A 27,996-nucleotide genomic window follows, 5' to 3' on the forward strand; every position below is an offset into this window, starting at 1 on the left:
TGACAGCTTTGTATTTTATTTCATAACTACTTTTTTTTGCCAGTCAGAATCACTGACAGGATCACTCCATGATTCAGTAATCTGAAAGCCCACTGGTAAAAAAATATCTCTCCAGTCTCCATCCATACACATTTTGAGTTTTTTATAATAGCAGAGCTTCCGTAAATAAATTCATTCTCCTAGTAATTCCTTTTGTTTTGCTTCCATTAATTTTTCGGATTCTGCAGTCCTCTCTTGCTTAATGTCTAATATCTGAAAGTTACAAACAAGAGACATATTAGATACTTATCATGTCTTGCTAAATTTCTAATATCTGAAAGTTAAAAGCATGAGACAAATTAAAGGAGATATTTATATATATAATTATATGCTATTGATAATATTTAAATATATAATAAAAGTAAATAGTTAAGTTTACTACCTATACCATCAAAATTAACATTTATGCTTCCAATCTATCTTCTTCATTAATAATTTGATTGCTTATATAAATTATAAATTTTTGTATCATATTTCATTTGACATAGGGTTTTGATGGGCGTATGACATTTGCGCCGATTTTTAAAATTTTCATTCTTTCAATTGCGCCGATTTCATTTTTAGCTCACCTGGCCCGAAGGGCCAAGTGAGCTTTTCTCATCACTTGGCGTCCGTCGTCCGTCGTCGTCCGTCGTCCGTCGTCCGTCGTCGTCCGTCGTCGTCGTCGTCCGTCGTCGTTAACTTTTACAAAAATCTTCTCCTCTGAAACTACTGGGCCAAATCAAACCAAACTTGGCCACAATCATCATTGGGGTATCTAGTTTAAAAAATGTGTGGCGTGACCCGGTCAACCAACCAAGATGGCCGCCACGGCTAAAAATAGAACATAGGGGTAAAATGCAGTTTTTGGCTTATAACTCAAAAACCAAAGCATTTAGAGCAAATCTGACATGGGGTAAAAATGTTTATCAGGTCAAGATCTATCTGCCCTGAAATTTTCAGATGAATCGGTCAATCGGTTGTTGGGTTGCTGCCCCTGAATTGGTAATTTTGAGGAAATTTTGCTGTTTTTGGTTATTATCTTGAATATTATTATAGATAGAGATAAACTGTAAACAGCAATAATGTTCAGCAAAGTAAGATCTACAAATAAGTCAACATGACCAAAATGGTCAGTTGACCCGTTTAGGAGTTATTGCCCTTTATAGTCAATTTTTAACCATTTTTCGTTAATTAAAGTAATCTTTTACAAAAATCTTCTCCTCTGAAACTACTGGGCCAAATTAATCCAAACTTGGCCACAATTATCTTTGGGGTATCTAGTTTAAAAAATGTGTGGCGTGACCCGGTCAACCAACCAAGATGGCCGCCACGGCTAAAAATAGAACATAGGGGTAAAATGCAGTTTTTGGCTTATAACTCAAAAACCAAAGCATTTAGAGCAAATCTGACATGGGGTAAAAATGTTTATCAGGTCAAGATCTATCTGCCCTGAAATTTTCAGATGAATCGGTCAATCGGTTGTTGGGTTGCTGCCCCTGAATTGGTAATTTTGAGGAAATTTTGCTGTTTTTGGTTATTATCTTGAATATTATTATAGATAGAGATAAACTGTAAACAGCAATAATGTTCAGCAAAGTAAGATCTACAAATAAGTCAACATGACCAAAATGGTCAGTTGACCCGTTTAGGAGTTATTGCCCTTTATAGTCAATTTTTAACCATTTTTCGTTAATTAAAGTAATCTTTTACAAAAATCTTCTCCTCTGAAACTACTGGGCCAAATTAATCCAAACTTGGCCACAATCATCTTTGGGGTATCTAGTTTAAAAAATGTGTGGCGTGACCTGGTCAACCAACCAAGATGGCCGCCACGGCTAAAAATAGAACAAAGGGGTAAAATGCAGTTTTTGGCTTATAACTCAAAAACCAAAGCATTTTGAGGAAATCTGACGGGATAAAAATATTTATCAGGTCAAGATCTATCTGCCCTGAAATTTTCAGATGAATCAGTCAATCGGTTGTTGGGTTGCTGCCCCTGAATTGGTAATTTTGAGGAAATTTTGCTGTTTTTGGTTATTATCTTGAATATTATTATAGATAGAGATAAACTGTAAACAGCAATAATGTTCAGCAGAGTAAGATCTACAAATAAGTCAACATGACCAAAATGGTCAGTTGACCCGTTTAGGAGTTATTGCCCTTTATAGTCAATTTTAACCATTTTTCATAAATTAAATTAATCTTTTACAAAAATCTTCTCCTCTGAAACTACTGGGCCAAATTAATCCAAACTTGGCCACAATCATCTTTGGGGTATCTAGTTTAAAAAATGTGTGGCGTGACCTGGTCAACCAACCAAGATGGCCGCCACCGCTAAAAATAGAACATAGGGGTAAAATGCAGTTTTTGGCTTATAACTCAAAAACCAAAGCATTTTGAGGAAATCTGACATAGGATAGAAATGTTTATCAGGTCAAGATCTATCTGCCCTGAAATTTTCAGATGAATCGGTCAATCGGTTGTTGGGTTGCTGCCCCTGAATTGGTAATTTTGAGGAAATTTTGCTGTTTTTGGTTATTATCTTGAATATTATTATAGATAGAGATAAATTGTAAACAGCAATAATGTTCAGCAAAGTAAGATCTACAAATAAGTCAACATGCCCAAAATGGTCAGTTGACCCCTTTAGGAGTTATTGCCCTTTATAGTCAATCTTTAACCATTTTTCATAAATCTAAGTTATCTTTTACAAAATCTCCCCTGAAACTACTAGGCCACAATCATCTTTGGGGTATCTAGTTTGAAAAATGTGTCCGATGACCTGGCCATTCAACCAAGATGGCCGCCACGGCTAAAAATAGAACATAGGGGTAAAATGCAGTTTTTGGCTTATAACTATGAATTCAAAGCATCTAGAGCAAATCTGACAAGAAGTTAAATTGTTAATCAAGTCAATATCTATATGCCCTGAATTTTTCAGATGAATTGGACAACTGGTTGTTGGGTTGCTGCCCTCCAATTGGTAATTTTTAAAGAAATTTTGCTGTTTTTGGTTATCTTGAATACTATTATAGATAGCGATAAACTGTAAACAGCCATAATGTTCAGCAAAGTAAGATCTACAAATAAGTCAACATGACCTAAATGGTCAATTGACCCCTTAAGGAGTTATTGCCCTTTATAGTCAATTTTTAACAATTTTCATTAATTTGGTAAATATATGTAAATTTTTACCAAATATAGTTCTCTGTTACTAATGGGCAAAGTTCATTATAGATATAATTGTAAGAAGCAAAATCGTTCAGTAAAGTAAGAACTTCAAACACATCACCATCACCAAAATACAATTTTGTCATGAATCCATTTGTGTCCTTTGTTTAATATGCACATAGACCAAGGTGAGCGACACAGGCTCTTTAGAGCCTCTAGTTTCATTTGCGCCGATTTTATATTTGCCCCTAATTGGATTTACAGGTAAGTTAATATTCGTTCGTGTACTATACCGTTAAGGTATATTGGTAAAATCTGGTTATAAACATAGGTTTTAGTTTATTTTGATTCATATTGTTCTAATCCTAGCTGTAACACGATGTGCAAATTGCAAATTGCAACGAGCCGAGGAGTCAATTCTTTAACCTTCGACGGCTAAACATATAAGTACGTAAGCCAGACAAAGAAATTTAAAGATGGACTTCGTTATTGGCAATTACGACAAATATAGAAGTGTCGAAATCACAAGAAAGAAATATATTAGATGTGTTGCCTATAAATACTCAGCAAGAACAGATCTATGATTTTAATGTATTCCGTTTTTATGGATTTGAATGCTGTAAATAGATTTCCAATTCGTCATTTTAGTATATATCACAGCATTTTTATCTAAGGAGTTTACTTTTTTATTTTAAAGTATGTGAATATAGTGTACAACTGGCTAACGGAAGAGTTCTATAATGTTAAATGAAAAAAAAACATGACTCGGATAGAGAGTTGTCTCATTTGCACTCATACCACATCTTCTTATGTCGATTCACCTGTAATTAACAGGTTATTTACCTGTAAAAAATCGGCGCAAATGAAAACAAAGATCGGCGCAAATGAAAAAAAAAATCGGCGCAAATGAAATGCAGATCGGCGCAAATGCAAAACGCCAGTTTTGATTGTATTTCATGCAATCCCTATCCAAAAATAATATTAAAACAAAAATATCCATTAAATATTTGTTTCTATGTATGTTGGCTTTTGCACTTCAGTGTTCCAGTTGTTCTTTTGTTTTTCTCTCATAGTTGATATGTTTCCCATGGTTTTAGTTTGTAACCCTGATTTGTTTTCTCTCAATCAATTTATGACTTTTGAACAGCTGCATAATACTGTTTCCTTTATTTCGCAAAGATCATTTGAGATGTTGGAAAAAAAGTTGTGCCGGCAATAAGTTATTTTTCTCATTTCAAAGTGTCATATTTCTATCAGGAAAAATACATACCATACTATTTAAATTCCTTATTAAATCTTCACTATGTGTTTTTTTCTTAGAATTTACAGTCTTTGTGTGTTTTGCATATAAGCCATCTAAATGTGTCTTTGTTTGATTAAACATTTTTTTGGCATCCTTTGCTAATTTTTCTCTATGTTCCCTGGTTACCCTGAAATAGAAAAAGAATAAGGTAAACAATTTTGTGATAATTTTTTTTTTATAAAGAAACTGCGTTCTACTAAACATCCAAAAACCAATTTCAGAGAATTTCATAAAACTCTTATCTCTGATTGCCCATACTTGTCAACTGACCTGTATTCTGCGGGTGTGACCCGAGATTTTCACAATTCTGAGGGATCACCCGGGACACCCGCCGGGTCATTGAAATAACCCGGGAATTCCGAAAATGACCCGATTTCACCCGTATTTCTTAGCCTTGAGATTGATTTGTATAAGTAATATTCCTTTGAAATACCGGCAAATTCGTAATTCTTCCATGAACAGGCAGTTCATCTAGCTATGTAAACTGTCAAATTAAGTGACCCATTAAGTGCATGGCTTCACTTGACAGCTTTCGTGTCAAACACACTGTTAATTAACACCAATTACCTTAGCTTTAGGTCGTAAATAAATTGCACTACTGGTTTACAAACATATTTGAACTAGAGTTACTTCTCCTTATTTGTTACCATTCAAAATTATTCCTTATATTTACGTTTTATGGGAGAAAAAGATTAAATCATAAAAATATAAAATTCAAATACATATTGACAAATAACTTTTCATTATTTTTATACCTTTATACAAATTTTTTTTAAAAGTTTTATCATAGTCTAATTTCCTTGTCAATTGATAGATGAATGTTCCTAGATGTAATACCTCTACATGGTACATAGCCAGTAGACTCATTTTAAAATTACATTTGGAATTAAATTTTAGATGATGACAAAAAGTAAAAAACATAAGACTGTGTTACACAAATTTATAAAAATCTTTTAAAGTGCAATGAAATAATAATAAATAAGATTTAAAATGACTTAACCAAGTGAACATGCATTGATGTTTTGGTATCTTTGATATACATTATAGGAAAATGTACCATAAATACTGAAATTCAGCTCGAAAAAGTTTGTACGCGTTATGACCTGAGATTTGATTCTTCAATGCAGGTCATGCCTGCATTTTCATCATCACAGGTTGACAGGTATGATTGCCCAATAATGATAACATATGATATATATATGATTCACCAACTAAAAGTTAAATCTATACAGAAGAAAAGGTTACCGGGCAGATAGTGCCCTTAAAACTCCTAGATTTTAATTAAAATATCTCTGAAAAGAAAATGAAATACTGGCAAAATTAAGACCTGAATTTCTAAAATTGTTAAATAGAAGAGTTTATCCTACCTTGGAATAGGTACAAATATTGTTGTTTTTTCCATATATGGATTTACATTCATTCCAGTCTCTGATAAAGATTTAAGGACTTGTTTGGTGTACTGAAAGAAATATATATTTATTTATTTCTTATAAATTAAAAAGGCCAATGTTGTAAATTGAGATTGCAAATCAAATAAATGAAAGTAATTTGTTTAAGCAGAAAAACTCATCTTTTTTAGTGGGTATGTTTATGAAAATTGTTATGCATTTGTTATGCATTTGTTATGCAGTCCATCTGAATTATTTTCCTTTACATACATTATTCCCTTTAAAGTTTCCTCAAGGCTCAATGCTCTTCAACTTCGTACTTTAATTGTCCTTTTTTTTTTATAACTATTTTGATTTGTGCGTCACTGGTGATTTTTTTGTAGACAAAACGTGTGTTTGGTTTTGCATATTCAATTTAATCCTGGTATCTATGCCAAGTTTATTGTACTTGTTGATAGCCAGGTTTAATAACTCGGGGTTCTTGGAACCTTAGATATTTTTTTTTTATTAATATATTCAGATGTGTCAAATTAAATGCTGTTAAGGAGGCTCAAGGGTACAAAAATTTCAGCATTTAAACATTTAAACATTTTTTTTTCATTACAAATTTTATTAATTACTTTATTAGTTGTTACTTTATCATATGGTACAAAGTCAACCCAAAAAATCAATTCGTTTTGGCCCCAGATGACTTTAAAAATGTACATATCATTGAAAAAGCTTTAAATTATCTCCCTTTGGTGCAAAAATTTCATTTTTTGGCATTAAAATTGAAACATCTTTTTTAAGTCATCAGTGACCTATGTTTTTTATTATTGTTTTAAAAAAAAAAATGTACTTGAATTTTAAACTATTGTAAAATTAAAGCGATTTCTGTAATTTAGTTCTTTTTTTAATTTTGATTTTGCCTCTATTTCTCCTATTACATTTGTAGTTCAACAGAAAAAAAGGACCTGAACAAAAAGGAATACTTCTTTTCGGAGGCAGATTGTGAGCTTAAATGAATGGTGACCCCATTTTTTTATTTCATTTTTCCATTTTAAAAGTATATGATAAAGTTCATTTATAGTAAAATATAGCAAATCCTATATTGAATTTTTTTTTGGATTTAGACCCTTGAGCACCCTTAAGGGTAATTTTTTGTAATTGCTATATACCTTTACAGATAAAATGAAGGATTTTTTATTCCTGATTAAAAAAATCTGTTTAAACACTTCATTAGTATCGACATTTATTGTGGCAGTTATGTCAATAATATTATTTGAAGTATCATTTAAAAAATTAGCACACAACATATTACAACAAACATGACAAATGTGTTACCAAACTTTTAAGAAAAAGGGACGAAAGATACAAGAGGGACAGCCAAACTCATAGGTTGAGTATAAACTGACAATTGTTCCTGATAAACATTAAGTTTTTTCTACCTGAGGTGATGATGACATATTAACCATGATAAGTTGTGGGCTCTTCTTCTCTATCTGGGCTAATTGACTTAATTTGAATCTGCCATCATCAGTATGCACTACAACTCTTTCAAATGCTCCTAGAAATATATTTTTTGGTTAAATAATAGAGAACAATATGAATTAAACAACTTTAAATTATTCAAATCCTCACTCTGCTTAAGACACATTTTTGGTATTTTATGTACATTTTTACCAGTACATCTTTTTTTATAATAATAAGAATACATATTTAACATCTTTTGTCTGAAATGGTTGTGTGATTTTTGGGTGCTGACACATTGACACAATACTAAAAATGATGTTAAAGTTCAATTTTATTCTCTGTTTTTATTTATATGTGACTTTGAGAGACTGATCAGCAATCAAATCCCTGTTATTTTGCTTTTGGTGCTTTCTTTTGAGCCTAGTGGTTTTTTTTTATTCACTATATCCATTTTTATGCATTACAAAAGATTTAAAAGCAAACCAGTCTAACCTGTGGTAGTTCTTATATTCAAAACATGAAGATAGTCATCCTTTAATTTGTCCACAACATCTTGCATACTTTGTTTCACTGAGTCTAAATCCAAAATGTCTCCAATTTCATTTTGAGTCAGTTGCGCTTTAACCACTTTAGATGATATTTTTCCTGAAAAAAATAAGTATAAGAATATTTTTTTTCTTGGAAAGGTATTAAAGGTTTCTAGTAGATTTGTGAACTTAAGTTAATTTAGAGTACATAGTATTTCTTCACCTTTCTAATTTATAAGTGATATCTTTTGAACTTTTAGTGTTGTTGTGGTCACATTAACATTTATACATTTTTTTTATTTTCTGTTGGATGAATTAAAGGGGCCATTTCCTAGGACAACGCTTGAGACGACGAAGACGCCAAGGATGACTTGGTATCAATATACGACAAAAAATTTTAATCGTATTAAAACTTTATGACACAATTTGAATAAGTGATTGCAAAATTAACCTCCCACTGTCACAGAATAGAAGTTCCTTTATAATATAAGTTCCAAAAGGAAAAAACACAGGAATAAATGTTACAGTATATGTTCCTAACAGAATAAATGGTATAGAATATTTGTTCCAACAGGAATACATATTATGACAATGTTTATTACAAAAGTTTCCATTGGAACTTCTGTTAGGTGGAACAAATATACGTTGACACCACTAGTACTGTTTTAATAAAAAAAGTCAAAATATCCTGTCACAATCAAGTATGGGCTGTTGCTTAAAGTTGGAGGTCTTACCAATGAATTTTAGTAGTTTACTGTTTAGTGTGCAATTTCACTTCAACCACATTGTTTCTACACAGAAAAGGACATACATTTGTTTGCATTATAAAATAAATTAACACTGAAGAGGAATTTACCTTTCTTCTCCTTGCCAGCTTTCTTTGCATAACAACAAACACTCCATGTCAGAGGTAAATTGACATTAACTGGAACAATATTGTTACTATTCTTGTGGCTGCTTATCTTATCCAATATTCCAGTGTGAACTGTTACAAACTGTCTGGATTGTTGCAGTGAAAATAACAGTTCATGAATACTTCTCCGACAGCGAGTCAAGTTTCTCAGCGAGTTCATTGCAGTCCTGTTTTAAGTTATAAAGAAACAATGATCAATTAAATAATTGATTTATTTTTTCCTATTCCTGCAGAAGATGGTAAACTAAACAAACACCTGAATTCAATTTGATACTGTCCCCTCACTAACACTCTTTAAAACACATATTTTTGTACACATTTTTTTTTAGTTCACATGGCCAAAAGGCCAACTGAGTTTTTCCCATCACTTAGCCTCAGGCATGGTCCATAAGCTTGTCGTTGTCAAAAAGTACAACCAGATGCTCCGCAGGGCGTAGCTTTATACGACCGCAGAGGTTGAACCCTGAACAGTTGGGGCAAGTATGGACACAACATTCAAGCTGGATTCAGCTCTAAATTTGGATTGTGATTAAATAGTTGACACAGCATAGGTTTCTGACACAGAATGAATGTGTTCTAATGAACTTAAAATTTTTGTTTTCTCTTAGAGCAATTCACTATGCTGTTGAATATTAATCCTCTCAAAAAAATGTTTGAAGAAATTTTCTTTTTTATTTATGAAATTTCAAATGAGAAAAATTGAACCCAATTTTTTTAATCACATTCCCCTTTCCCTTATTCCAAAACTAATCTCAATTAAAATTTCTAATGGAGTTTGCAACAATAACTACTCATTTAAATACACCATAAAATATTAAGATGTAAAAAAAACTGCTTGTTATCACTGAATGGTAAAGATTATTTTAATTTATCAGTTGGTAGTAAAAAGTGAATATACATTGTATATTGTATATAACAAAGATTTAAGTTGATTCTGGACAAAGAAAGATAACTCCAATTAAAAAAATCTTGCTATTGCACAATATTTTGCAATTAGATATTTCTTGCTTACTATTCTGGACAAAGAAAGATAACTCTTATTTAAAAAAAATTTGCTATTTCACAATATTGTGCAATTAGATATTTCTTGCCATTGCGCAATACTGTGCAATTGAAAAGACTTGCTATTGCACAATACTTAATATAATAATTTTGGATCCTGATTTGGACCAACTTGAAAACTGGGCCCATAATAAAAAATCTAAGTACATTTTTGGATTCAGCATATCAAAGAACCAAAAGATTTCTATTTTTGTTAAAATCAGACTAAGTTTAATTTTGGACCCTTTGGACTTTAGTGTAGACCAATCTGAAAACAGGACCAAAAATGAAGAATCTACATACACAGTTAGATTTGGTATATCAAAGAACCCCAATTATTCAATTTTGATGAAATCAAACAAAGTTTAATTTTGGACCCCGATTTGGACCAACTTAAAAACTGGGCCAATAATCAAGAATCTAAGTACATTTTTAGATTCAGCATATCAAAGAACCTAACTGATTCATTTTTTGTCAAAATCAAACTAAGTTTAATTTGGACCCTTTGGACCTTAATGTAGACCAATTTGAAAACGGGACCAAAGGTTAAGAATCTACATACACAGTCATGACAGTTAGATTCGGCATATCAAAGAACCCCAATTATTCAATTTTGATGAAATCAAACAAAGTTTAATTTTGGACCCTTTGGGCCCCTTATTCTGTTGGGACCAAAACTCCCAAAATCATTACCAACCTTCCTTTTATGGTCATAAACCTTGTGTTTAAATTTCATAGATTTCTATTTACTTATACTAAAGTTATGGTGCGAAAACCAAGAAAAATGCTTATTTGGGTCCCTTTTTGGCCCCTAATTCCTAAACTGTTGGGACCTAAACTCCCAAAATCAATACCAACCTTCCTTTTGTAGTCATTAACATTGTGTTTAAATTTCATTGATTTCTATTTACTTAAACTAAAGTAATTGTGCGAAAACCAAGAATAATGCTTATTTGGGCCCTTTTTTGGCCCCTAATTCCTAAACTGTTGAAACCAAAACTCCCAAAATCAATCCCAACCGTTCTTTTGTGGTCATAAACCTTGTGTCAAAATTTCATAGATTTCTATTAACTTAAACTAAAGTTATAGTGCGAAAACCAAGAAAATGCTTATTTGGGCCCTTTTTGGCCCCTAATTCCTAAAATGTTGGGACCAAAACTCCCAAAATCGATACCAACCTTCCTTTTGTGGTCATAAACCTTGTTTTAAATTTCATAGATTTCCATTCACTTTTACTAAAGTTAGAGTGCGAAAACTAAAAGTATTCGGACGCAGGACGACGACGACGACGACGACGCAGACGCCAACGTGATAGCAATATACGACGAAAAAATTTTCAAATTTTGCGGTCGTATAAAAATCTTCTCTGAAACTGCTGAACCAAATTTAACCAAACTTGACCACAATCATTATTGAGGTATATAGTGTGAAATGACCAAACCTGCCAGCCAACATGGCTAATAAATGGAGTACATATATGTAATTGCCCTTTTATGACAATCTTTACCATTTTTTTATGTTTGAGACTGTTTTTAACCTTGTGTTATCTTACCCATATTTTTTGTGACCATCTCATTAGATTTAATTTCCAAAATATTTTGTGCAGTATAAACATGATAAATAAAACTTTTCCCCTGTTACAATGGTCAGCTCAACATGCATGACATGTGTTGAATTGAAGTAGTCCGAGATTACTCTGACGTCCAACGGCTGTTTTGCCAGACAAGCTGGGGCCGTGAGACGTCAGAGCTCGTCCCATATCAAAAAGTGGATATTTGCCCATCCAAAATAGATGCGCTGCTTCTTCGCTTCTGGTGCCGACTGACGGCCTTGGAATTATATAAATCGGGCATCAATCTGTTCATTTTTCATTTATCTCTTCATTTATGTAAGTTTCACTTACCTGCCAACCTTTATTTTCTCATCATTAGACAGTTTTCACAGTGACCCATCGATTTCGGCATTTTGCCTTTCATTTTCAAAGATTATCACATGAGTGACCACAAGAAAACAGTGATGATTTATGCAAATGACCATAATGTAACACCTCGTTCATTTACGATGCAAGTTATCTAAATGTCCGAGAGCTTCCGATTGTAACGTGGTCGGAACTAAATGCTTCATACCGATCTCCTGTAAAGGAGGTGAAAAATCATGGTTTGCTACTAAATGTTAATCATCGATCTCCTACAAAGGAGGTGAAAAAATATAAATATTTGCATATTTTGATTTTCGAGACCACGAACTCTCTCGTAACTTGACGTCCATTTGAAAGTGAAAGTCAAAATGCCGAAATCGATGGGTCACTGTGAAAACTGTCTAATAATGATAAAATAAAGGTTGACAGGTAAGTGAAACTTACATAAATGAAGAGATAAATGAAAAATGAACAGATTGATGCCCTATTTATATAATTCCAAGGTCAGAGACACTGCTGACAGAGTCAGGTTTCAAATATTATATGAAAAACTAAGGCACAAAATTATCCATTGTAGTTAAAGCGCAATAAAATGTCAGCATAAAACATTTGCCCCGTATCTTTGCACTTAGGGTTTGTTAACCACAGCGTCTTCCAGTGCCAGTGGCAAATATTTCATGCATGTTGAGGATGAACCAATTTCTTGAATACTCTTTAAATTGATGTTTATGTTTTATCAAATGCTGTCATAACACAGGTTCTTGTTTCTATCAAAGGGAAAGACGAATATCATAGTATAAATGGGGCTACCTGTCTTAGATAGAGTCGTTTAATTTAAGCTGTGCCTAAAATGTTGGTACGAACTTACATGTGCATGTGTATACGTCATCATTATCTGTGTAGCTTTCGGAAGCGTATTATTTTTGTTCTCGGACTTTATCTTTTTCAACAAAGCATTGCAGACAGCAACAAACAAAACTGGTAGGTTCTTCTCTTTCTAAATCGAAATGTTAAAGAAATCCATTCTATTGTTGAGTTTATTTTAGTTTTAGTATAAGGTTATGATTTATGGTAACAAATCACAAGGAAGGGCAAATTTCAGGTCCATGAGGATTAGTCCAAATATACTGCCTTATATATTATGAGGTCTTGAAAGGCGTCAAAGAATTTTTTTTATAATAAGTAAGGCGTCAAAGAAAAAAATTATTTTAGCCTTGCAAGACAAGGACGTATAACTAACGGATTTTATCAAGACGGTATCGGGAGTTTCCTATCCTTCTAATATACGTCCTTGTTTCAAGATGTCATAATTATTTGGACTAGCGTACGTAAGGCGTCAAAGAAAAAATTTATAAAAGCCTTTAAGAGTCATAACTATTTGGACTAGCCAAGGGTTAGCTTTGAGTTTGACCCTTGTCTTTGAATACTGTGTACATGTGATAATTCAGTATAACACTACAACAGTTTAGCCACAATGTTAAATGGATAGACTGCTTTTGCAATTCTGTCAATAACTCTGGTTTAACAGTCAAGGGTCTAACTTAAATAAGTTATTAGAGAAAAATAACATACATGTTGTTATTGTGAGCTGAAATATCAAAAAACTGTAATAACATATGTATGTTACATGTTTCAAAGGGAAAATATAAAACCTTTATTTTGTTAAATTTTTCTCAAGTTCTATTGATATTATAATTTTCTTTATGTATACTAATCTTTGCAAATATATAACAGCTCATAGCTTACCAATCATGCATAATACACCTATGTTATTACAGAAAATACATTCCTGCAATAACCAATGGGTGTTATTGCAGCTTCTCTATATCTTTTTAAAGGCTTTGCTCTGACTTGCATAAGAATGTATTTCAATTCATTGTAAGAAATGATGATCAGAGCTTGTAATGAGGCACTGTGCAAGATTCCAAGTGTCTCATTTACTCTGATATAGTAAATTACATGCTTGTAATAACATAAGCCTTGTTATTACAGCTTAGTTTGCCCTTAAAAGCCTTGTCTCATTGATTTACCATGGTTAATCATAATTGTATTAATGGAATAAGAAAATTAGTTATCAAGGTAATTTATTAAGCTACTGCGCAAAAGTTTTTAAGAATTCCCAAGTGCCCATTAAAGATAAAACATTTTTGATATATTTCACTGATAACCAACATATGTTATTACAGATTCAGGAAAAAAGAGAAGACAACTCATGAAAGTGTCTGTAATAACAACATGCATGTTATTTTTCCCTGATAACTTATTTAAGTTAGACCCTTGACTGTTTAAGTGAACATCGTTGTGCAGGGGTATCGTCACTTCTTTTAACTAATTTTACCATGTTGAAGAGTGGCTTAAAAAATATGATATGCTACATGTACATGTATATAAGATACACGAATTAATTATTATTCCACAAATTAAATTCTTATAATTGACATTCAGCACTGTCATTAGGAAATTGTGATTAAGTACCTACGGAACAAACATTATTTCTAGTATAGGATCCATGTATCCTGCATAATGACCATCAATGCATCGTGAAGACCATGGAGCTCTTGATGTAATGATGAACTTTATTAGTGCAGGGATACAAGCTAGAGAACCCCTCTATCTGGTAAATAACGTCACAAAGGCACTCACATTTAACGAACAGGATGTTACCTTGTGAACTAAAATTGAGAATGGAAATGGGGAATGTGCCAAAGAGACAACAACCCGACCATAGAGCATGTTTAAACTGGCAGCCTAGTGGGAAGCACTTAAAGTCAAGCAGGGTTCATTTTCATAATTATACACCCCAAAATTTTTAGTTTTTTAAATTTGCGAAGTCATATTGCTTTTATGTCAGTGTCATTGTATTCCTCAGAAGACATTTGGTGACCTTCTGCTGTTGTCTGTTCTATGGTTGGGTTGTTATCTCTTTGACACATTCCCCATTTCTATTCTCAATTTTATTATACATATGTACATGTACATGTATGATTTCAAGAACTCTGTCCATAAAAAAAAGGTACATTGTATTACCATATACATGATATATGCGGTATCAAGAACGTATTAATACATTTTGTAGTTATACCGTACAACTTATATATATATATATACGTCCTTGATTTAATTAATGACCGAAGAGGAAAGAATTAATCAATCAGGTCAAATTATTAATATCTTTTCTCCTACATGTATATCAATGTATATTTGCTATCTAAAGTAAATTGATAAATCATAGATGTACAAGATGCATGCTCATGTACTGTATACAAAAAAAACTATACATATATATATAAATATGCAAAAAGCAGCATCTTTATAAGGAATAAATAATTTATGTTCAAGTGTTATATATTTTCAAAAGTACTGCCATGACCATGATGACTGTGGATGCATTTAGTTTAAATTATAAGTACACATTTTCATGGTTTTAGAAAAAAATGTATTTTCAAGAGTTATTTTGAAATACTTTTTACATTTTTGTGTTTTTCGTTTGAAAACTTGAATTAAAAACACAAAAAAAGGTCTGTAATATAAATTCTTTTTAATACCTAAACTATAGATTTCAGCTGCCGCAAGGTCATGAAGGTTAATCAAAATGCTCTTTGACTGAAACCATCATTAGGAGTATTTTTATCTTGTTTATCGTAACAAATCATGAATTTGTTTGACCAGTTTTAGCATTTGTACTCATGAGCTTGAAAATATAAAGAAAGACAACACTCTAAACAATAAATGATATCAACAGTAGATATATTTGATCTACATGTACATGTACATACAAACAAGACAAAAGTCCATGTGCAAAATAATGAGAGATACATTTGAATAAACCTACTCAGATTCTTGATCAAAATATTTCTGATTTGGATGTATTTATTTTATCTATCATGCAACTTATAGTTATAAGAAGGTTTTGTATATTTTTTCTTGAGAGTAACACACCAGTTTCATTGGGTCTTTTACATGTATATATAGCTATATATAGAGAAAGAAACCTATTTTGGTATCATAATTATATACATGATATAAGACATCTCAAATTTTAAAGACTTCCTGATTTTTACTTGAATCAAACCTACAGGAAAACTTGGTGTTGAAGAATATCTTATTTTCAGAGGTTTAATGAAAACCTGAACATACCCTCAAAAGAACCAATTTATATAAAAAAAAAAATATGTAGATATAAAAAGATACCAGGATTAAAATGTTGTATGCCAGACGTGAGTTAAGTCTACAAAGAATTGTCAGTGACACTCAAATAAGAAAAGTTAAAACGCAAAGTTATGTTATCTATTCCATTGGTAGAAAATCCCTAGCATTTAGAAAATGTTGAAGGCTATAATAGGACAGTAAGTCAAAAAAGGAAAGCAAAAGTAACAGCCAGAGGTCAGAATATTGATGGCCTTGCTTCAAAGTCAGATGTCAAGCTCTTACTGCAGTGTCCTGAATTTAGATAAGAAAAGAGCAAATTCACATTCGCCAGTAAAATTGAAATTATGCAATATTCATACATGCACATGGTTTAACTTTTTGGCGCCCAAAATAGTAAAAAGTAAATAAAAAGCATATTCACTGATACTCTGGATAATAATACAAATTTGTGTCATCACATATATATTTATCTAATAATTTAATTTTTATGTCAAACTACCTACCTCAAGTGTTTCCACTCCGCAATTCATTGACATTTCATCAGGAGTTTTTGTTACCGCAAACCAATAATGTGTGTGTGAACAATCTGAATGAATTAAGACGTGCAGGATAGCTACATGGTCAACACAAAGAACACAATTTTCAAAATCGTACCATGATAAACATATTTAATTGCTAAATATATAAAGGTTGAATTAACAAATAAAAAAGAATTGAAATCTTAGATAGTGAACTTTTTCCAAAAATAAAAAATATAATATCAATTATCAATACAAGCCATGCAAGCGTCAAGTATTTACTTTTTATTTATCAAGTCAATCTCTTTTTAAAGCTTAACATTCTACTATATTAATACATTGCAATACATAATATAAGCAGGGGACACTTATAAGTCCATACTAAAAACAGTGTAAAATAATTAAAATTATTATAGCAATTAAATTTTGTACAGGGACTGTCTCAAAGCATGAACTAATCTATATAATTGTGCTATATACATTTGTACCGTTACTTGATATTTGATAAACATTCACATAATAAGAAAGTTGAAACACTTATGTTTTGTCAAAAGGCAAATTAGGATCTAAATAGATATAGGAAGATGTGGTGTGAGTGCCAATGAGACAACTCTCCATACAAATAACAATTTAAAAAGTAAACCATTATAGGTTAAAGTACGGCCTTCAACACGGAGCCTTGGCTCAACTTATAAATGATTTTTTGACTGAAACCTAGCTACATATATAGCCTTTGAGTTGAGGGTTGGGATCCTGCTAACATGTTTAACCCGGCCACATTATGTATGCTTGTGCCTGTCCCAAGTCAGGAGCCTGTAATTCAGTGTTTATCGTTTGTTTATGTGTTACATACATGTATTTGTTTTTTCGATCTTTTTGTTTGTACATAAATAAAGTTGTTAGTTTTCTCGTTTGAATTGTTTTACATTGTTATTTCGGGGCCTGTTATAGCTGACTATACGGTATGGGCTTAGCTCATTGTTGAAGGTGGTACGATTACCTACAGTTGTTAATTTCTCTGTGTCATTTTGGTCTCTTGTAGAGAGTTGTTTCATTGGCAATCATACCACATCATCTTTTTTTTTATATTTATTGTTTTATTTCCCAATCTATTAATGAACTTTGATTGTTGAAATATATTATTTCACACGGTAGCATATACATACATGTAGAGGGATCGTATCAAAGACATAAATGACCAGCTGTATAAATGATCAAAACTTTTCAAAAACTTCCAAGAATCTTGATTCCAAGGACACTGAATGGCCTACAGACACTTCCTAAAACCAACCAATATATACCTCAGTTCTGACATGCAAAAATACATGTGAAATGTCATGTAGCAGATGTTTACTTTTTAATTTTGACACTGTTTGTTACAAGCATTATCAAGCATTATTCAATGCTTATGCTATTAAATTAGATTTTTTATAATGATTGATTTAATTTGATTATGTAATTTTAGTACTCTTTCATGTTTATAAGTTACGGTAGATTGTGTACTGGTGGCCACTGGATAGCCACTTATAGCTTTTTTTTCCATTTGAAAGAAGCATAAATGTAAAACAATTTGTACTTTTACCTTTAGACAGCTACCAAAATCAAAACACAACATATTTTCATCACAGATGTTGTTATATTTGGTACTGTCCTTTGTTCTGGTTTCATGGGAAACATGGCAAACCTTTTCAAGAATTTTTAAGGGATATTTTGAAAAAGATTTTATTGAGCCCATTATTCCTCCTTGGATTATAGCAACAAGGCGAGAACATTGTTCATGATAATGGTGATTGAGATATATATTGATTTATTAATGCATATGCCTCACATCAAACATTTGTCAAAGTGCAAAGCTATTTTTTTTCAGATGATAAACATGTCATCTTGAAATTATTACTCAACAAGAGTTAGTTGTAATTGGCTGCCTTAGTACATGTAATTAATGTGAATTAAATTCTGTTGGCTTGAATAAATTGAGAAATCTGAAACATGATACATAAAGAGTCTAAGTTTTATAATAAAGAGAAGAGTTCTGGATCAGTACAATGTATGGGTATTCCAGACCAATGGATGGATAATTTTCATAGAATGACATAAGATAATATGTTGACACTGTTGGATAAGCACATAGTGACAGTCAAAACTGATCTTAATTATCGATTCACTTTGTTTTAAGTGCCAGTCTTTGTAATTATAAGAATCAAGCAAATTTAGAAGAAATTCAAAACATGGGCAGCTTTAGCTAAAAAAAAACCCTGCAAACCTAACCAGTAACCATTATATCTTGGAGCAAATATCCTCATCTGAAATGATTAGTCCTATCAAGTTTCTGTGTGCAGTACTGGCAGATCTTGAGGGGGTTTCCAGGGTGAGAACCCCCACCCCTTTTTTTGGGACGATCAATGCATTTGAATTGGGACATATAGTTGGATCCCCCCTTTTTAAAATGGCTGTAATTGCCCCTGGTGTGTCTGTTAAATATTCTCTAGAAAACTTATGGTTAGAATCATGTGTTGTCTTACAATTATGATGCATTATATCAATATATTTTGGTAATTTTGTGAAAAATTATTTTACTTTTTTGTTTGCAAATGATATTTGATGTTGGAGATTTATTTATTTACCCTTTTTAACATGTGTTTAAGTTACGTAAATGCATGTCAACAAATACTTGTAAGAATGCCCATTTGTTATAATCTTTTGATTTAATGATTGAATAATTATATTATATATATATATCGTGATGATAAACAAGTTGCAAGTTTCTCAGGTTGCTGAGGCGTAAATATTAAATGATGAAATATTTACTTTATTACAAACAAACTATTGCTTAAGGCAGAAAATTGGCTAAAGAGATCAGTTTGTACTCTATGGTAGATCTTTCTTGAACATATTAATTTACATCTTTTTTTTTCAAGTACACTATTGGTACTTGTGTATAAATATCAGGTCTCTCGTAAATTTTGTGCAGTGATTTAATTGAAAATTTGTTGACTCTTCAAGACTTTCGGTTGTATAATTTTCATCACTATTTTCAGTGTTATGAAATATTCTGGAGTATATTGCTTTTGAGTTTTATAATTATTTTGACATTTTGTGTCCATTCTGTTATCAAATATATAGGATTTAGAGGAGATTGTTTACATATATAACAGCAGAAAAAAATGTCACTTGTGTCAAGAGATGTGCCAATAAGATATGAACCAGACTTTTGGCCATCTTGTTATGATCAACATTTACCAATGTACAAAGATCCTGTTCCATACCAAAATCAACTCTCTAGATATGATGACTTTTATATGCCATATGGTTTTGAAAGCAGACCGTTAATGCGTAGCCAAATGTGGTCAAGCTTTGAACAAGAAATGGCCAGAATGAATGAAGAGATGAAAAGAAATTGGGATGTTTCACGTAGAATGGCAGTCGGTAACTTTGCTAAAATGGGAGATAATTTCCTTGCTCCATCTGCAGAAAATTGGAGGTTAATGGAAAATTTCCGGATGGATAATCCTATCATTGAAGATAATTCTGGAAGAAGAAAATTTTATTTGGAATATGACACGTCACAATTCAAACCAGAGGAAATAACTGTGAAAACATCTGGCCAGCAATTAACTGTTCACGCTAAACATGAAGAGAAAGACCAGAATCGTTCATCTAGAAAGGAATATCAGAGAAGTTATCTGTTGCCCCAAGAGGTAAATCCGGAACTTTTGACCTCTAAGCTAAGTGAAACTGGAAAATTAACAATAACAGCTTCCCTTCCAGCCCTGATGTCAGGAAATAAGGAAAGACTTATAGCAATTGAACACACAAAATGATGTTTATAACAGACTGTCAGTTGAAAGCAAATTAAACATCTTAAAACTGTTGTGAAATCAGTCTGAAAGAACATATATCATTTTTTGTATATCTATGAACATGATGAAAACTTCAAATTTTATACCAACATTTTCTGGCATCTGATCGATTTGTGACAATGTTTTGTTAGAAACTTTTATATTGTACATTTTGTGAATATACATCTTTACTGGTATATATATATACGTACATGTATATACAATTTATAGAGTTTTGTTGATGCAGGTGTTACTTATTTATCTGTTTTTACATGTACAATGCACATTAATATATACATATGTAATTAAGAGTGAGTTTGAACACTTTTACAGGGCACTGAATGACATATGTATGTACATACCTCTACAATAGGCATTTAGTTTTGAATTGTACTTGCACAAAAGTAGTTATATAAAGATGTTTTTATTTGAATCTTTTAGTTTCATATCATTGGTATCAATTTTAGAATTAATACTAGACAAATGGAATATGATCTATGTATATATGCCCTGGCTTACAGTGCTGTACATGTTAGTGCAAGACAAAAAAGAAAGTTAATGTTCATAAAATTTATAATGATTACTGTGAATGCATTCCTAACAGTGAATAGTTCACTTCATTTAAAAAACAATAAAAAGCAACCACTACAACCAATTGTTGAACATGTACAACAAATATATACTTACTGTCACAATGAAGGATCCATGTTTAATAAGACAAATATATACTTACTGTCACAATGAAGGATCCATGTTTAATAAGACAAATATATACTTACTGTCACAATGAAGGATCCATGTTTAATAAGACAAATATATATACTTACTGTCACAATGAAGGATCAATGTTTAATAAGGCTAAGAATCATTTTACATTATACATGTTACATGACTATAACATTTATTGTAATGTACAAACACAAATTCTTAGGTTTTAGGAGGGTAAATAAAAATTGAAAAAGTATGCTAGAAATTGTTTAATCACATGCAATGTACATTGTAGGTATTAAATGATAAAAGAAACAATTTTGTATACCAGAATTTGGAATATATATAGAATAGGTATATTTTCTTCAAAATGAAAAATATTCTGACATAGGTGACCTTCTGCTGTTGTCTGCTCTATGGTCTCTTTGGCACATTCCCCATTTCCATTGTCAATTTTATATGTAAAGAATATAACTTAGAAATCTATATTTAGAAATCTGTCTTTGGTATACATCACCGAGACAGTAACACAACAGCACAAACTATCAGAAGACATCTAGACATGGTTGTGGACATTTAGTTTTAAAAAGATAAGTGATCTATCTGAAAGAAACAATAGAACAAGTTAAGTTAAACTACTGAAATTATCTTAGGATCTGCTGTTAGCCCAATTTACACAGTAGTTGCAGGAAAACAACAAAAAAACTGAAAAGGGACACAGGACCATCTATTATCATAAAAAAAAAATTATACATAATTTGAAAGTTGGAAAGCTTGATATTTTGCTGAGAGTGCAAAATTGAATGGAATTTTTTTTTTCCTTTGTAGAAAAATAAAAAACCTTCCTTGTACTGTCTGTCTGTTATTAGGAGTGCAGGACAGTGAGTAGAATGAGTAAATATGCTCCATACTTTATTACTTGACCATCTCTGTGGTCTATTGCTTTCTTACAGTGCTGAAGGTTGTTGTTTTGAACCCAGCCTGATCAAACTATAGACTTTGAAATTGATATTTGCTGCTTCTTCACTTGGCACACAACATTTTGGAGTAAGAGCAAGGACTGGTCGGCTGGTAGTTGTAATAATGTGACCTGAGTGGAAGGATATGATATGTCTTCCTGCAGACTGTAACCATGGTAACAAGCTTGTGAACTAGCACATTAAAAATCAGACTCAGTGATTGGTATTACAAAGCAGGGTTTATATTCATTTCATATTTTCAAGTTCTCGTCCTAAATATGAATTTAATTTGCTGCTGGACAACAAACAACAAGCCATCCATCCATCAATAATTTCAAATAGAAAAATGTTTTTTGTGCGTAATAAATCATATTCTTATGTAGTGACCAACTGCATTTTAAAATTTTAAGAATATTTTTATTTAAGTCCAGACATGATAAAATGTAATTCAAAACAACTTGATTTAAGCTTAAAAAACATTAACAAATATTCAGCTGTTGTCTGCTCTTTGGTGGTGTTGTTGTCTCTTTGACACATATCCCATTTTCTGTCTCATTATTTTAAGTATGGCAGACAGCAACCAGCAACTACCACTTAATTGCAGACTCCTGACTTTGGACAGGTTTTTATATGACTTCAAACATTTTTTTGGATTTGTATAATGGTATGATGTCGTCATCTGAAGACGTTTGGTTTCCAAACAGCAACTTTAGTTCAAGTGAATGGATATCTATGAAATTTGTAAAGAAGGTTCAACACTACAAAAGGAAGGTTATGACTGATTTTGGGGGTTATGGTACCATGACCAACAGTTTATGAATTATGGGCAAAAAACAAGCATTTTGAAGTTTCTGGACAATAACTTGTGTGTAATTGTGTATGGATCTCTCTGACATTGTATCACAATGATTCATTTCACAAAGGAAAGGCTGGGAATGAATTAGGTGGTATTTCCACCAAACATGCAGGAATAAGGGTAAACAAGGGGGCCAGCAATAAGCATTTTTCAAGTTTCCAGAGTCCAGACAACAAAGGATTTGTCTTTGGTAAAAAAGAAGACAAACTTTCAATGGCTAAGAGAGATAACTCAGGTGACTGGTCAAATTGATTCTAATTCCAAAAAGTAAAATGATTGATTGCGACTTACACATGTGGATTCTCTGACTTATTTAAAGGTCAGAATAATGGAGGACGACTCGAACCTGTACACAAATAGATTTACTGTCTCATTATTTACTTTTCCTGTTTTTCAGACTATGTTTACATTACCAACCCAGGAAGTATACACTACACCTGTTCCTGTACCAAAGGATCCAGCAGGAAACATCAAAGATGATTGTAGATTATGGATTGGAAATTTGGATACTAGACTGACAGAGTAATATAATATAAGACATACATAGAAATAAACAAGAAAATTCTAGAACTATTCTCAAATTTGTGAAAAAATATAATTATTTTGGTATCTTTCACCATGTTATGAAACTTTAATTGGAAACAATTTGTATATTAAGGGGCCATAACTCACAATTAATCTGTAAAATAAAAATGTATACACAATTAGTAAATTAGTTTGCTGTTACATCATACCAAACTATTATCCAACCATGAACCCTTTTAGGTGTAAGACCACCAAATCATGGTACATGTAGGTCACACCAGGTTGTATATATGAAAATAGGTCAAAAAAAATATTGAATTTGACAGTTGTAGGTAATTAATTCTACATTTTACTGCAGTAAAACGTTTCTGTTTCATCATGTTCATAAACCTGTGTCTTGGTTATATCAAAGCACCACTATTTTTTCATTTGGGGTTTCTATAGAATATTTTGTAAACTTGAGGTTACATGGTTACTAAAACTTGTACACAGGTTAAATAAGGGGAGATATTTGATTGGTTAACTTCCAGTGATGGTTATTTTCTTATATGCAATGAAATGTTTTGTGAAATTTTTATACGACGGCAAAAATTGAAAATTTTTTGGTAGTATATTCAATTTGGTATAACGTTCGTGCCGTCGTCATTGTCCAAAGACATTTGGTTTTCGCACTATAACTTTAGTATAAGTAAATAGAAATCTATCAAATTTAAACACAAGGTTTATGACCTCAAAAGGAAGGTTGGGATTAATTTTGGAAGTTTTGGTCCCAACAGTTTAGGAATTAGGGGCCAAAAAAAGGTCCCAAATAAGCATTTTTCTTGGTATTTGCACAATAACTTTAGTATAAGTAAATAGAAATCTATTAAATATAACACACGGTTTATGACCACAATGGAAGGTTGGGATTGATTTTGGAAGTTTTGGTTCCAACAGTTTAGGAATTAGGGACCAAAAGGGACCAAAATTAAACTTTGTTTGATTTCAGTAAAAATTGAATTATTGGGGTTCTTTGATATGCCGAATCTAACTGTGTATGTAGTTTCTTAATTTTTGGTCCTGTTTTCAAATTGGTCGACTTTAAGGTCTAAAGGGTCCAAAATTAAACTTAGTTTGATTTTAACAAACATTGAATTCTTGAGGTTCTTTGATATGCTGAATCTAAACATGTACTTAGATTTTTTATTATGGGCCCAGTTTTCAAGTTGGTTCAAATCAGGATCCAAAATTATTATATTAAGTATTGTGCAATAGCAAGAAATTTTCAATTGCACAGTATTCAGCAATAGCAAGAAATCTTCAATTGCACAGTATTGTGCAATAGCAAGAAATTTTCAATTGCACAGTATTGCACAATAGCAAGAAATCTTCAATTGCACAGTATTGTGCAATAGCAAATTGGTCCAAATCGGGGTCCAAAATTAAACTTTGTTTGATTTCAACAAAAAATTAAACCATTGGGGTTCTTTGATACATGTATGCTGAATTAAACATGTATTAAGATTTTTGCTTATGGGGCCAGTTTTCAAGTTGGTCCAAATCGGGGTCCAAAATTAAACTTTGTTTGATACATGTATCAACAAAAATTGAATCTTTGGGGTTCATTGATATGCTGAATCTAAACATGTATTTAGATTTTTGATTATAGGCCCAGTTTTCAGGTTGGTCCAAATCGGGGTCCAAAATTAAATTTTGTTTGATTTCATCAAAAATTGAATTCTTGGGGTTCTTTGATATGATGAATCTAATCATGTATTTAGATTTTGGATATTGGACCATAAAAGGTAAATGTCCAATTTAAAGTTATTAAGTTTAAGTTCTTAGACCTCATTCATTCTGTGTCAGAAACCTATGTTGTGTCCACTATTTAATCACAATCCAAATTCAGAGCTGTATCAAGCTTGAATGTTGTGTCCATACCTGCCCCAACTGTTCAGGGTTTGAACTCTGCGGTTGTATTAAGCTGCGCCCTGCGGAGCATCTTGTTTTCTTTGTAGCTAAGTTTAAGGGATATTTAAGTAGACAAGAATTTGGGGAACAGTTTACATTGAGGCAAGGTCATACAAAGAACTTTATTGTTTATAATGGTTTCATAATGAACAGACATTACACATACATGTATATTCTTTCAGGTACACATTGTTAAAGCTTCTACAAAAGTTTGGTGAATTGAAAAGATTTGATTTTCTTCTTAACAAACTGGGGCCAGAAAAAGGAAAACCCAGAGGATACTGTTTTGTTAGTTATGAAAATAGAAAGGTGAGAATAAGTTTGTGTCCAACAGTGTTCATTTGACTTTGACCTTAATGTCTTGCATCATTGATAATTATAATGTGGTGCATTTAGTAAGACCTTGTTCTTTAAAACTTTCAGCATAAAATTTAATCAATGCATGTATTCCTAAAGCAGGAAAGACTTCAGCATGTGTAGTGTTAAGCTAACTTAAGTATTCACAATTTATAAGAGTTATTAATATGGTTATTTGTTTTATTAACATTGAAATTGAATAATTGAAATCTAAGTCTGCAGGAATTTGTTACAATTTGAGCTTAAGGTGGTACCCAACACTTGCACTAAAATTAATTTGGCTTGTTTAATTTTCATAAAACTTTGTCAAAGTACTTACTTTGACCCTTTACAAAAATATAAAATTTTAAAAATTTGAACCAACCGTTTTGTCAGAAAAATTACACTGGTTATATAGCAGTTTGACAAACACCAATGTTTATCATTGAGAAGCTTTATATTCCCTTTACAACACAACGTAATCAAAACGTTTAGCTGACTTTACAGAGTTATCTGTAGTGTTAGGTACCACCTTAATATACAAATACTACATTGCCTTCACTCATCGGAATTTGTACAAAATTAAATTGAATTTGGTATTACAGAAAATTAAAACAGAATTGAACAGAACTTTTTTGTAACATGATCTTTGTTTCTAAACAATTATAGGATGCTGAGAAGGCCAAGAGGAATATGCATGGTAAACTGGCACTGTCCAAAAGACTAGTAGTAAAATGGGCACATGCAGAAACAGACGTAATTATTTTACTTCAGTGAATGCCATTGTATTACTGTGGATTTATTTACTTCTATTTTATGTATTATAATCTCCTTTTAAGTTTATTTGTCCCACAGGCCACTTAAATTACCGTACAGTGGGTTATTTTCGAGGGGTGCTTATTTTCACTTATTTTGGCAGGGGTGTTTATTTACACTTATTTTGGCAGGTAAGGGAATTATTATTCACCACAATTTCTTTTAATTTTCAGAGTGAACAGCAAGACATAAGAGTACCATGTAGTACTACAGGTGTATATCCTACTGGCAGGTAAGAAATCAAGACATAAGAGTACCATGTAGCACTACAGGTGTATATCCTACTGGCAGGTAAGAAAACAAGACATAAGAGTACCATGTAGCACTACAGGTGTATATCCTACTGGCAGGTAAGAAAACAAGACATAAGAGTACCATGTAGCACTACAGGTGTATATCCTACTGGCAGGTAAGAAAACAAGACATAAGAGTACCATGTAGCACTACAGGTGTATATCCTACTGGCAGGTAAGAAAACAAGACATAAGAGTATCATGTAGCACTACAGGTGTATATCCTACTGGCAGGTAAGAAAACAAGACATAAGAGTACCATGTAGCACTACAGGTGTATATCCTACTGGCAGGTAAGAAAACAAGACATAAGAGTACCATGTAGCACTACAGGTGTATATCCTACTGGCAGGTAAGAAAACAAGACATAAGAGTACCATGTAGCACTACAGGTGTATATCCTACTGGCAGGTAAGAAATCAAGACATAAGAGTACCATGTAGCACTACAGGTGTATATCCTACTGGCAGGTAAGAAAACAAGACATAAGAGTACCATGTAGCACTACAGGTGTATATCCTACTGGCAGGTAAGAAAACAAGACATAAGAGTACCATGTAGCACTTCAGGTGTATATCCTACTGGCAGGTAAGAAAACAAGACATAAGAGTACCATGTAGCACTACAGGTGTATATCCTACTGGCAGGTAAGAAAGCAAGACATAAGAGTACCATGTAGCACTACAGGTGTATATCCTACTGGCAGGTAAGAAAGCAAGACATAAGAGTACCATGTAGCACTACAGGTGTATATCCTACTGGCAGGTAAGAAAACAAGACATAAGAGTACCATGTAGCACTACAGGTGTATATCCTACTGGCAGGTAAGAAAACAAGACATAAGAGTACCATGTAGCACTACAGGTGTATATCCTACTGGCAGGTAAGAAAACAAGACATAAGAGTACCATGTAGCACTACAGGTGTATATCCTACTGGCAGGTAAGAAAGCAAGACATAAGAGTACCATGTAGCACTACAGGTGTATATCCTACTGGCAGGTAAGAAATCAAGACATAAGAGTACCATGTAGCACTACAGGTGTATATCCTACTGGCAGGTAAGAAAGCAAGACATAAGAGTACCATGTAGCACTACAGGTGTATATCCTACTGGCAGGTAAGAAATCAAGACATAAGAGTACCATGTAGCACTACAGGTGTATATCCTACTGGCAGGTAAGAAAACAAGACATAAGAGTACCATGTAGCACTACAGGTGTATATCCTACTGGCAGGTAAGAAAGCAAGACATAAGAGTACCATGTAGCACTACAGGTGTATATCCTACTGGCAGGTAAGAAATCAAGACAT

General features: G+C 32.3%; 3 protein-coding genes across 7 annotated transcripts in view; 2 read left to right on the forward strand and 1 right to left on the reverse strand.

Moving 5' to 3' along the window:
• LOC139511727 (ribosome-recycling factor, mitochondrial-like) lies at positions 1 to 12,712 on the reverse strand. Of its 2 annotated transcripts, none has more exons than XM_071298764.1 (7): positions 12,603 to 12,712; positions 8,719 to 8,942; positions 7,828 to 7,980; positions 7,311 to 7,429; positions 5,863 to 5,954; positions 4,463 to 4,622; positions 1 to 252 (listed from the first exon to the last, which is right to left on the reverse strand). In XM_071298764.1, the coding sequence occupies exons 1-7, from the start codon at positions 12,608 to 12,610 to the stop codon at positions 172 to 174; spliced, it is 837 nt and encodes a 278-aa protein (XP_071154865.1). In that variant the 5' UTR covers positions 12,611 to 12,712; the 3' UTR covers positions 1 to 171. The 2 variants fall into 2 exon arrangements, with proteins under 2 accessions (XP_071154865.1, XP_071154866.1); XM_071298765.1 differs by having other exon boundaries at positions 12,545 to 12,618.
• LOC139511729 (probable RNA-binding protein 18) overlaps positions 12,587 to 27,996 on the forward strand; it is a 17,888-nt gene continuing 2,478 nt past the window's right edge. Inside the window, exons 1-6 of one of the 4 annotated variants that reach the window (XM_071298768.1) lie at positions 12,680 to 12,715; positions 21,777 to 21,829; positions 23,161 to 23,285; positions 25,421 to 25,547; positions 26,244 to 26,330; positions 26,564 to 26,622. In XM_071298768.1, the coding sequence (XP_071154869.1) occupies positions 23,164 to 23,285; positions 25,421 to 25,547; positions 26,244 to 26,330; positions 26,564 to 26,622 (395 nt within the window). In that variant the 5' untranslated portion in view covers positions 12,680 to 12,715; positions 21,777 to 21,829; positions 23,161 to 23,163. Of the gene's footprint in view, positions 12,716 to 21,776; positions 21,843 to 21,973; positions 22,084 to 23,160; positions 23,286 to 25,420; positions 25,548 to 26,243; positions 26,331 to 26,563; positions 26,623 to 27,996 lie in introns of those variants that run through there. The other 3 variants (XM_071298770.1, XM_071298769.1, XM_071298767.1) reach the window with 3 other exon arrangements.
• LOC139511728 (alpha-crystallin A chain-like) lies at positions 19,355 to 20,820 on the forward strand. Its single transcript, XM_071298766.1, has one exon. The coding sequence runs from the start codon at positions 19,566 to 19,568 to the stop codon at positions 20,220 to 20,222; it is 657 nt and encodes a 218-aa protein (XP_071154867.1). The 5' UTR covers positions 19,355 to 19,565; the 3' UTR covers positions 20,223 to 20,820.

The sequence above is a fragment of the Mytilus edulis genome, chromosome 2 (genome assembly GCF_963676685.1).
Source record: "Mytilus edulis chromosome 2, xbMytEdul2.2, whole genome shotgun sequence".
NCBI lineage: Eukaryota > Metazoa > Mollusca > Bivalvia > Mytilida > Mytilidae > Mytilus > Mytilus edulis.

Excerpts from the sequence above, each read along its gene's own strand:
- LOC139511727 (XM_071298764.1), bottom strand. Across the intron at positions 7,981-8,718 it reads AGCTGGCAAGGAGAAGAAAG|GAAAAATATCATCTAAAGTG; the intron begins GTAAATTCCTCT and ends TATTTTTTTCAG. Across the intron at positions 7,430-7,827 it reads GAATATAAGAACTACCACAG|GAGCATTTGAAAGAGTTGTA; the intron begins GTTAGACTGGTT and ends ATATATTTCTAG.
- LOC139511728 (XM_071298766.1), top strand. The coding sequence starts at position 19,566 with ATGTCACTTGTGTCAAGAGATGTGCCAATAAGATATGAACCAGACTTT.